The following is a 12,451-nucleotide window of genomic DNA, read 5'->3' as shown; positions in this document are numbered from 1 at the left end:
CTAGCTTTGATTTTTAATATGTCTCTATTATGCATGAGGTCTTTCAATTCAGAGGTAATCCACGGAGAACTCCGTTAACGAACATGCATCGTTTTCAGTGGGGCATGTTTGTCAGCGATAGCCAGAAATGTACATTTCCATCGCGGCCACATCACGTTTGGGTTGGAAGACTCGTATACAGTATCCCAACATTGAGATAGAATATCATAACGAAACTTTTGGCGATCGAAATTTCGGGAAAATTCTGTATGTAATAGAATTATGTCCGTTAGACATCCCATTCAGGGCAAGTTTTCTATATACATACACCATGCTATGATCACTTATTCCGATATGACAAACTCCCGAACATGCAATCTTATCCGAGCAGTTGGTATAGATTAAATCAATTGGAGTTGATGAGGTGGGTGTTATCCTCGTCGGTTCAGAGATAAGCTGCTCGAGTACGTAGACATCAGCAATACTCCTTAATTTGGATGTGTTATTGTCATATCGAGTTGTGATCATGTCACAGTTCATGTCTCCCAGTACAAAAAATTCTCCATTTTCGCTATCCAGTTTCCCAATTAGGGATTCAAAAGGTGAAAAAATGCCAATAGGAGAGTCAGGTGGTCTGTACCAAGTAACAATCACAAAAGATTTTGAATTTGGCTTATGGATTTCCAAGCAAAGATTTTCTAGTGTATCCATGTGTAGGTCATTTCGTACTGTAAAGTTGATTGAAGTTTTTACATAGAAGCATACCCCTCCGCCGCATATTGTTAGTCTATCGTGGCGAACTATTTCGTAACCCGGAATATGAACTTCTTGATCTCGAATACTCTCGTTCAGTTTCGTTTCATTTATGGAAACAATATCGATATCATTTTTTGCTAATATGATTCTTAATTCGTCTATATGAGTAATTAATTGATTAATATTGAGTGATGCCATTCTAAAACCGCGCAAAGGAGGCAATATTGAGACAGATTTTTCGGTCTTTTGGTTGTTTAATTGATCCCGCGCGGCATTGACGGACAGCACATTATCTCATTCTAGGTGCGATTTAAAATTATTATAAAACTGCTCATTACCTTTAAAATTTAAGTGCAGTCCACCTTTGTTGAGTCCACTATGAGATATGTTCTCATCATGGATTAATTTCCATCCATTTTGATGGCAAGAACTTCTTTAGATGCTTGTTGGTTGTTTTCACTGCCTGGTCCAGCTTATCTTTTCTGCATACAAGCTCCGACAGCGTAACTGTAGTATCGCAGGTGCCCTCGATCTGTCTCGCGAGATCCACAATCGATTCCGCAACAGCCTTTGGTTCCCTGGTTTTAAGATCATTAGTCCCAATGTGTAAAATCACTTCATTGGGCGAAGATTTCAGATTTGGCTCGAGATAGTGATTCATGGCCATTGTCGTAGCGCCCGAGAAAGGCTTGAATATAACCCTGTGGCCAACTGCTTCTCCCAGATCTTTTCCAGGTATTCTTGAGATCATCGAATCTCCTATGAGCAGGGTTGTGTGCTCTTTTGGTTGTTTTTCGGGTTCGGATTCTTTTCCTGTCAGGGTGTTATTAGGACCTCCTTTACCTTTTGATTTCTTTCTTCTGTTCTTTGATTTCACAATGAAGCCTTGTTCTTTGTTGGCGCAAGGTGTTGACTCATCCATATTTTGGACAATGGTATGTTCGTTAGAGGTGTTACTCATTGAACGGCATTGAGTACCTGCTTCTCTGGATACGATTTGCAATGCAAAACTTAAAGAATCGCGTTCTTGGACTAACTTTTTATTGAACTAATGTTTCTTTTCTATATAAATGATATTAGGGATAACTGCAATTCTGCTATACGATTTATTGCTGATGATACCATCCTCTATAGTATCATTGAGTCGACTCTGGACGCTGGTCAACTCCAGCTTGATCTTTCTACAATTGAACAATGGGCAATAAAATGGCTCATGCAATTTAACCCCAACAAATGTTTTGTTATGGGGGTTATCAGGAAATCTCATCCAATAATTTTCGATAACAAGCTAGTGCTTCATACTTTGGAGTCTGCGTCACACTATCCATACCTAGGGGTGGAATTGTCAAGTTCACTAGACTGGAGTCATTATATTGATATAAAGACTAATAAGGCAAACAGAACTTTGGGTTTCTTAAAAAGGAATCTTGGAAAATGTCCTGAATCTATCAAAGAACTGTCATATAAATCCTTAGTTCGACCGCATCTCGAGTATGCAAGCACAGTCTGGGATCCCTGGAAGGAGAAACACATAAATCAAATTGAAGCTGTTCAAAGAAAATCTGCACGTTTTGTAAAAATTTCTTCTCGCAACTTGGCTAAGCCGCCGATTGTGAACCAACAGTGCCTTGTTTACAAATTTCAATGTGACCTGTGCAATGCAGGTTATGTTGGTTTCACACGCCGTCATCTACACCAACGTATTGAAGAACATAAAAACTCCTCTTCGTCAATTGGCAAACATTTTCGCGACAAACATTCTTTGACTCCAAAGGATCTTACAGAGAACTTTAGCACCTTAATGAAGTGCACGAACAAATTTGACTGTCTCGTCTATGAGATGTTTTTTTATTCACAAGCTAAGACCTGCTCTCAATGTACAGTCTGATTCAATTCGTGCTAAGGTTTTTAATTAGCTTTTTACTAGCACTTTCTTTGTAGTTTTATTGTTTGTTTACACCTGCAAAAAATTTTTTATATTTCGTACGTGTATATGTACATATTTTTACTGTATTTCATTCCATTGACTTGACAATGACCGAAGCACGGTCGAAACGTCGTGTTTTACCGTTCATTTTTATCGTCAAAAGTTTTAAGAAACCCTTGCTTATTAGGATTACATAATTGTCTAAAATAAACAGGCCATGACCTTTCGCGAACCTTCCAGAAGGTCATGCATGTCACGCAACATTATTTTTCGTAACAGACTCGAAACGGACGGTTTTACTAAGAGTTCAGAGAGCAACCTTACAGCTGTCGTTCAATCAGTGAAATCGCTTTACTCCCAATATTGGCCAGAGTCGCACGCTAGGTGCATTTAGGAGCAGAGGTCAGCACGTGCAGCACTGGAGGGTCCGCGAAATAATGAGGTAAATAGAATGAATTATTTGCAGCGCTGTTAGTGGGTACACTCTGTGGAAGAACGCCAAACGTTGTACAGATCTCGGTCACTCGATCAACAGCGTTTTCTAAGTCGTCCAGGTTTGTATTCTGGGTCTCTTATTGTTCACTGAAGCCAGCAATTTGACCGCGAACTATTTGAGTATTTTCTAAGAATATCTCTAGCTATCTCTATGTCGCCTCTTCCTCGACGGTACAAAGGCATATCTAGCTTTTCTAGATAGTCTTCAATTCAAAGCTTTAAAATTAGCACAAAAAGGGTGAAATGTCAATTACATCGGCGTCCGTGATACCCTTGCCCAAAACCGCTTTGTGTAGCATAAATTTGCATGTTAACTAGAAGCGTGTTCTGATTAGCACGAAAAAAGTCAACTGAGAATAATTCGCATACTAATTAGAACGTATTTTCTGCAGTTGCCATGTATTTTCTGTCTGAGAATAGGATAATTTATCGTTCTAATGTGCAGAGTTTTTTTCAAACTTGGCATGAAAGAAACATTATTAGAATACTTTATTTTTAAAAATAGAATGTAATAAGAACATTAGAAAATCTAAAACACATTTCAATTAGAAACATTTTTTTCTGTACTTCTAACGCATTTTCTTTGCAGTTAGAATGCAACTGAAGAGTTTAGAAAATAAGTGCGAAAATGAGTATGAATATTTCACTAAGTTAGCATCTAATATGTAAACCGAGGAAAAAAATCTTGAGTTTAGAACATATTTATGTAACTGGAAAGAACAATTGCTAAACGCATTTTTGTCCATTTTGGCGCCTCATATTTTTGTCCACTTTGAAGCATCATACCCAGTGTGCCTCATTTAGTTTATTCCCAGATTATAGTTTTTTTATACTCTCCGGGGACTTTAGATGTTAAACCAAAAAGAAAACAAGACTTCTTGAACGACATTAGTTTGATAACGTGCATACTTTAGTCCCTTATGACAGTAGGTTAAAAAAAATAAACTTTTCCAAGCATACTTTATTTCTGAACTTTGTTGTCGAATACCATGCAATTGATCCTACATTTAATTTATTTTTGGTAGGAACTTGTATAACAACAAGTTGAAGAAATTACCATCAGACATTTTCAGTAACAACACCCAGCTGGAGCGGCTCTAAGTTTGGAGCCTTTTATATTTGTGCAAGGAACGCGTCTAATGCATATCGCATTTGTGAGAATACAAGGAGATCAGGGCAACAATTTATCAGCTACAAACAGAAGCAATAATTGTTATGACTTCTTAAAAATAGAGGAAGGGGAAGGGGTGCGTGAAGTGCACCATTATGACTCTCTACCCATGCAAACAACGGAACATTCTGGAATATTTTGGAGTATTCTAAAATACAAGTGTAATGAATGCTTCGAATCCAACTCGTATTGTTAAGAATAGCAGCAGATCACAGCAGCGATACATTAGCTCCAACTGAAAACAGTTGCAAGGTACAAATGTTGCCTTTCCTTTGTCCCCACCTCTAGCTACTTCAGTTCAACATCGGGTGTTAGTCCTCATCTATGTAACTTTCATTTCTTTCCTACATTAAAAAAAACTTTCTTGCCAAACTGACCCTCTTTGCCAGAAAAAAACAGGCGTTTAAGAGTGTGGTTTCTGCGTCCCAATAAAGCTTGATTAACCCTTGGATTAGGACATTCTCTATAAAAAATGCATTTGACCAGGAGAATTTGTTATTCGTTACATACATTATAAAAGAACACAGTTGTAAAGAGAAGAATGCTGGGAAAGCATTTCCTTTAGACCACTCCCCTCTTTCCTGATTAGTCTCTTTACCAAGTTAACTGCACTGGTAAATTTCGCCCTTCACAAGTTTTTCTGCGATAAGTTTCCAATAAGCCAGAGAAATAATGCATAATGCTTCATTAAAAGAAAGCTTTCTCGCTTAAACTTAGACGTTAAAGCGACATTGTATGGACATCTTGCAACAGTTCAAAACAGGGTCGGGTCAAACGAACAGAGCTGACATCGTTATTTTACTCGTTGTTCTGTATGGTAATGAGCATCCGAAAAGATCATAGAAAGTAAATATTTTCAATAAAATAATCATTTCCTGAATATTCTATGAAGCAAAGAAGGACAAGAAGCCTTAGTTAGAAGCTCTCGATAAAGCTGTCTTGTATGTGAAGCAAATATTAACTTCGGGTACTTGTGGTATAGCTCACTGAGATGATGTTTGCTCTAAAAAGTAGGAGTTGTATCTTGAAGCAGCCATTTTTAGAGGGAAGTTGAACAAAGGCAGGCTCTAAACCAAACTACAAGTACATCGGTCACCTCCATGAACACTCCACCTGCACTGTATTCTATTTCGACTCCCGATCTACATACGATTGAGAACTCTGTCTTCAAGATATAATTTCATTTTCTGTCAAATAAAAAAATCATTAATATTCAATAAGGTAGTAAAGAAAAAGCCATTTACTACAGTAAATGGCTCTTTCTTTCTTTTTTTTAGTGACCCAACTGCCTCTAATGACCCAGTCGATCATTTAAAGCCAACTGCCTCGAATGATCCAACTGCCTCAAATGATTGAATTGCCTCAAAGGACCAAATTGGTTCCAGTGACCTAACTGTTTCAGATGACCCAGTCATTTCAAATGACATTTCCTCTCTGAAACAGCAGAACCTGACATGTTGCCATTAGCGAAAATGACCCAGTCAGTGCAAGTGACCCAACTGCCTAGCGGAAATGACCCAATCATGGTCAATATTCTGTGGAGCCCCCGGTCCAAATCCGCCCTCTAAGCGGATTTGGACCCCCAACAAAACTGAGTGAAAAGATCATCCCTTACATACCTGAGCGAAAGCGCTGAGGATTAAGGTCTGGGGTTTAGGGTTAGGATTAGGGTCTAGGGTTTAGGATTAGGGTTTTGGGGTTAGGGCTATATGATACAAAAGACGCTTGGCGAGTTTGGACCGAGGGTTTAAATCCGTGGAGAGTCCAAATCTACTCTGACATCGAAAAACATACAATTCGCTAGGGTTTCCCTTGAGCAAGAAAACGATCGAAAAATATCTTGTTTTCTTGAGGTTAGCGATTAGTACCTCTACGGTAAAACGCTTGGAAAATGAAGCGCTCCTGTCCTGAGGAAAAAAAAGCTATAGGAAAAGAATGCAAGCTGTTCAGGAGTTTTTCCATAGAGCAGGAAAACAAAAGCTAAGACGAAAAACACGGCTTCATTGCTTAATTACGGTCATTAGTAATTCTGTGAGTACAGCATCGTTCGCGTGCTCGGGAAAATTAGAGAAACACTTTCGGTTGAACTAGCTATACACTAGCGTTTCCATGAAGCAGGAAGAAAATCGACGAAGATCATGTTTTCATGCTATTAGTAATTCTTTGGGAATACGCTTGGAAAATGCAGCGGCCGCGCTCGGGAAAACTATAGAAAGACGTTCAGGAAAACAAGATATCACTAGCATTTTCGTGGAGCAGGAAAACAATAGACGAACTTAATTTTTTATGGCATTTACCGTTCGCAATACTCCATTTTCGAATTCCCGCCACATTTCGGACACAGTCTCCCTCACGGCTGGCCGAGCCGTCAGGTTGAGGCTAACACTGCGTGTTTCGTGTAGTTTTCCTAGCAAACCTCTGTTTAGAACTTCACACATGACTTTAAGCGATAATCGTAGCAATCTAAATCATTTCAAATCTACAAACGATTTAAGAAAACTCAAAGTAGAAGAGCTGAAGGGGATCTTGAGGAATTTTGGCGAGCCAACAAGCGGAAAAAAAAAAGATCTTGTCCTGCGTTGCTTCTTGTCGAACGATCTAAAGCCGGTCCTTTGAGTGATACAAACAACGATTCTGTGCCTTCTACATCCTATACAGCTGATGTTACTTATGAAGTAATCATCAGGGAAGCTGATAATTGCGTGTGGAGCAAAGACGTGAGAGAACTACCCGCCTCACAATTTTCAAAGCTCGAGGAAAAAAGGAAGAAAAATAAACATTCCGTATTTCCAAAAGAAAGATAGAAGGCTTAGAGTCCTTATTTCGTGCTTTGCAACTCAATTATGCGAATCATTTAGCTCCAGTGCCGACAATGAAAATAATAGGTATCCGTTAACCGTAAATTGGCCAAAATGTCATCATAGAAATCAAGTGAAAGACATTTGTAAGTTAATTGCCAAAATTGCGAAAAAACTATCTCTCCTTGCATTTCATAATGACAAAGAAAAAGCCTCCTTTCCACAGGGTTAGGCTTTTGATTTTGCATTACTGCGCAGCACCTCTTTACGAAAAATTGATACGCTATTTCAAATGCTCCTTGACAAAATGACTGTGTCCTGAGTTCATTTCTTAATGGTAAAGGAAATGCCACCAAAGAAAGCACGAACGCCCTATGGATTCTCAGAAATAGGATTGGCTAATGGCTAACACATGTTGCATGGATGGATGTCTGATATATCGGCTCCGCACGATCAACGAAATGTAATAATGCAGTGGACACATTCTCAAAATATGAATCTCTTGCAGTATCAGTAGCTTTGCTTCTTACCCAAAACATATCTCCCCACTTGAAGGTATTGATGATAACGATAATGCATTTATATTAGTAATGCAGCTGAACGCCCGTTACACAAACTAACTGCCATCATTTGTTGACAGGTACTTGTTCAACAACCAGTTGGAGGACTTACCAAAAGAGATATTCATGAAGAATACCAACCTAAGATCTCTGTAAGTCAAAAGTGAAGACTATTCCTCCTAATTTTAATCCTGCAGGCAATGTAAAACTAAGGACAATGCACAGGGAAAACGAAAGTGTTGAAGAGATAGTTGTAATAGTTACTACACTGAAACGATCAGACATATTCACCAAAGTTAAAAAAAAATGTACTATTGTTTACAATAGAATATTGATAGACAAGGCTACACTTTGTAGTCGTCAATTAGACAATCGTTATGATATATGTATATCAACCCAGTCCACAGGTTCTTAGCGTAGTTACCATGTACTGTAAGTACCATGTACTGGTACTTACAGTCAGAAAATACATTCTGCTGCATAAAATTGCCTTATGGGTACATAAACCTCAGTACACTGGACACCCCTCTAAATCCGGACATTTCCTGCGGTTCCAAGGGCGTCCGGTTTTGAAGGGTTCCACTGTAATTGCCCATTATTAGTATGTGTGATAAATTTTCGTCAGGAAATATAAAAAAATACACTTGTATACTGATGTGCCCTCCGACATTTAAAAACACATCATGGGTCGCGGGGATAAGTTTCCTCATTTTATGATCTCTTGGTGTGGTGTGTCAGGGGAGTAATCATCATTTGTGAAGATTTACGCCTTAGTAAGGTTCGAGAGATGATATTTAGGAAAAGATTTAAATTATTGAAAATACTATAACATAGCATAATAGAGCAAGGAAATCATCGAAGATGTAGAGACTTGAGATCGGCTGTAATAAACTCATTACAATTTTCAACGCTCACGCAAAAAGAAAGGAAAAAAGAAAAGAACCTTCTTCCGTATTTCCAAAAGAAAAATCGAAAGGTTAGAGTCCTTATTTCGTGCTTTGCAACTCAATTATGCGAAATAATATGGTTCTGGTGCTAAAAATGAAAAAAAAAAAGAATTATCCCGTTAACCATGAATTAGTCAAAATATCAACCGTTAGCCGTAAAAGCCATCACCCCATATAGCCACTCTTAAAAAAGGAACTTCGCACTAGGGGTTACGTGATTACCGCCCGGATCGAAAAATTTAATTATGGACAATTCAGTTTGAAAAGCGAACGAGGTTTCGTTTAATTTTAAAGTAGGAAAGATTCATGGGCAAAGTTTTAACGAAATCGATTTTTGGACTCGAAATGACCGGGACCACTTCTTCTAACTGGGTGGATTGTGCATCTTTATAAAGCCGCACCTACACTTAAAACTAGGAAATTCTAAAAAACATACAATAGCTAAGAAAAATCCGTTGGCTATGTACATCATCATAGAAAAGAGATGAAAGACATTTGTAAATTTATTGCAAAAATTGGGAAAAATGATCTTTCTTTACATCTCATAATGCCAAAGAAAAAGCTTCCTTTCCACAGGGTTAAGCTTTTTATTTTACATCACAGCACCTTATTACGAAAAATTGCTACGCTATTTCAAAGGCTCCTTGACAAAATGAAAGGAAAAAAGGAAAGCTTTGATTTACATTTGTTTTCTGACTCTTCAGTTACAGTGTAACCAGAACTTGGTTACCTTGTTTCCTTTTGTTACAAGTTATTTTGAAGTTTTCTAAGCTTTTTACTTCTAATATTTAATTTTGCGTGGGACGGTGGGAACATTCAACGTATTAAAAAGGTGTTCAGTCTTGAACCAGAAATATTTTGTTCAGATTTTAGGTAAAAATTTTAACAAAATTGTTTAAAACCAATAGCGGAAAGAATAGGATAGAATAGAATATGGTAGCAGCCTTATCTAAAACATTCAAACTTTCAGCTTATTCCGATTCAGGCAAATCCGTGTACGAATAATCCTACTTATCCACCCTTAAGAATGAACATCACTAATCATAAGATATGCAAAGTTTGTCTAATACAGCTTGAATGCAAGACTACTATGTCAGGTTTCTTTTGATTTTTAAAAGCTTCAGCTGATTCCTCAACAGAGATACAGATTTTTTTCCGGCTTCCGTGTCCTGCGAAATAAGACTGATCGTATCATATGAATCTGTGTGTACACAATAAAACAGATTTTATGTAATCTTCAACAAACTATTTTCAATATCATGACGTTTTATATGACTAATCCAATATTTCCCGCTGCAAACCATTGCTGTTAATTTACTCACTCCTTATCCCTTACGCGAAATTTAGAAATCTTGCTGATCTGAAAAAAAAGTTCAAGACTTTGGAGGAGGTACGAATAGTAGTAGTCCTTCCTAAATCCAGACCCCATATTCTAGTGTCTCTGAACCACGTTTCTTTATCTCAATTAAGTAACAAAATACCAGTGGTGAACACCTCAGCTCTTTTCTCTGCACATTATCACAAAATACAGGACGGTGTTAGATAACTCACGAACCCCCATGGATTCTCTAAGGCCTTTATAGAGGACATCCGGTTCTTTATAACCGTGCTTGAATTTTATCATTTACCGTTGTTTATATTTCTGTTAAACTGGATTGAGGGATGCACTAAATTAGGGTGCAATATGGGTCTGGTGTGTCGTTTCCGTTTTGTCCTTTTTCCAAGTCTTTTAGTTGAAAATTGTTTCTAAAATCTGATAGAAATATTTTGTCGATGAGAAAAGTGTACAACATTGAACAGGAAGAAGCTCCTTTTTTCAGAAATTTGAGGTTATAACTTGCGATATAAATACAAAGAAAGTAATAAAATAGCGTAATTTTAAACAAACTTTTACATGGTGAGCGACTTTGGCCGAATTTTTTCGTAGATCAAATTATACTTAATTACTTAAGAGCGGCCCTCCCTAAATAGCGCCTCGAGGTGTGCAATATGAAAAAATTGAAAATCCCCTAGCCGTCTCGATGAATTATATTTAGACAAAATACTTTAAAGTCCATTGCATTTTGATTTTACGCGAACGGCGGTAAAATCGATTTGGTGGCTCTCGCGTTAGCTTCACTAGGTCTAAATAACCAATAATTAGAACCTCATTTTACGTGCCGCGCTATGAACGAGAAGGATTTGGAAAAGACTCAAATTTACAAAAGCTATTGAATTTGAATACGATCTAGCTTGACAATTAATTAGGTAACAGCAAGACTTGCTAATGTTTTGTAAGACCTTGTCACGAAACTTTCACATAGCAAAAGAATGACAACCCTGAATGTAATCTGAAACAATGTTCTGAAGGAAATATGTTTATTAATACAAGCATATATTTTAAAATTTAATCTTTTTATCCTGTAGAAAGAAATACACTGAAGTAAATAATTAAAAGTATGGTTTTACCTAAACATAACAGCTAAAAGCTTGTTAACTATTTGACTAACAATGATGTCTGATTCATCTATGCAATTATCCTATCAGTAGAGAATTACTCCTTTTAAATACAAATTTCATTTATCTATGTATACTTCATCCTACTCTTAAAACTATCAAGCTGCAACCTTTTGTAGCTTTTATTTAAGACAAATTCATTAGTAAAACAAATGCATTGTGTCAACATAACAAGCAAAATTCTGAGTCATTAGTTATTAACCCTTTGACCCCTAACAGTAACCAGCATTTAATTTCTTCTTACAATATTAACCCCAAATTCAACATAAAGACACAAGAATGAAGGAAATAATTACTAACTAAAGAAGCTCTTGATTGTTAAACAAATTCTCCTTGTCAGCACCTTGGAAAATGTATTGAGAACAGTATGGAGAATATTCCTACTGTTGTTAGCATGTAAAGGGTTTAATAGTCAAACCTTTATGTACAAAATTCCATAAATACATTAGAGCAGAAACCCTGCCTCTAAAATGGAAGTCAGTTAAAAAAAAAAAAAAATGAGTTTATAAAGTTTTCTACGTAATAATTATATCAGTGCATACCAAGTGATATCGGTGACAACTTACAGTACTTTTGCATTCCAACAGGTTTAACCTGTCTAGGAAACATAGCTAATTTAAACAATTTTGCACCAATTTTAAAATATTTTTCTTATTAAGTAGGCATATTACTCACATTACTGGTACACAGAATTTGTTGAGAGCTTAGTTATCATTCTCATAGTAAGTGTGCCTTACTGTGCACCAACTTGACCTAGAAAAATACACTTCACATCAGATATTTTGGGAGATTTAAGCTGTTGATTAAAAACTAATTCAACTACCTTTCCCAAGCCAATGCACCTTCAAGGCGCTTAACTAGAATTTCCTTATTACCTGCAGTGCTTAATCCTCTACTATGTAAAGCTTCCTTTAAACCAGATACTGTCATCAAAGTTGGATTGATAGCTACACTTCTTACCTCAGTGGCATTGCAGAACTTTAGATGAGACCACAGTGATAAGCTATTAGCAAAGCCAGTATTGCACTGTTTACAGACAATGGGTTTTAGTGCACACAACACTGATTCTGTTGCACCTCTGCTGCTTGCACAAGTCACCAGGTCAATACAAGACAAACAAACTTGACAACTGAGCAAATCATTTTCTTTATTTCCACCACAATTGCAAACATTTGGTTCGTAACAGTGTGGCGGAGAACGTCATTGGTAGTGTGAGGTATAAGGAGAGGGCATTGGTTGATGTTCTGGGAGGTAAAATGAGCGAACATAATTACTTCGCATTACTTGCCACCATTTACCAGTGGTGGTGCTTACATTTGACT

At 37.2% G+C, this 12,451-nt stretch overlaps 1 protein-coding gene and 1 pseudogene across 1 annotated transcript in view; one reads left to right on the top strand and one right to left on the bottom strand.

Annotated features, from left to right (window-relative positions):
- The window catches only part of LOC148737410 (leucine-rich repeat and transmembrane domain-containing protein 2-like), a 51,816-nt gene extending 46,954 nt beyond the window's left edge, over window positions 1-4,862 (top strand). The window contains exon 5 of the mRNA XM_088748312.1: window positions 4,183-4,862. Within this exon, the coding sequence (XP_088604438.1) occupies window positions 4,183-4,258 (76 nt within the window). The 3' untranslated portion in view covers window positions 4,259-4,862. The remainder of the gene's footprint in view (window positions 1-4,182) is intronic.
- Window positions 4,863-11,670: 6,808 nt separating this feature from the next.
- Window positions 11,671-12,451, bottom strand: part of LOC148737409 (uncharacterized) — a 947-nt pseudogene continuing 166 nt past the window's right edge.

This window comes from Stylophora pistillata, chromosome 2 (assembly GCF_964205215.1).
Source record: "Stylophora pistillata chromosome 2, jaStyPist1.2, whole genome shotgun sequence".
Taxonomy (NCBI): domain Eukaryota; kingdom Metazoa; phylum Cnidaria; class Anthozoa; order Scleractinia; family Pocilloporidae; genus Stylophora; species Stylophora pistillata.
Note: the sequence above shows the minus strand (reverse complement) of the source record. Positions and strands in the feature narration are given on the sequence as shown.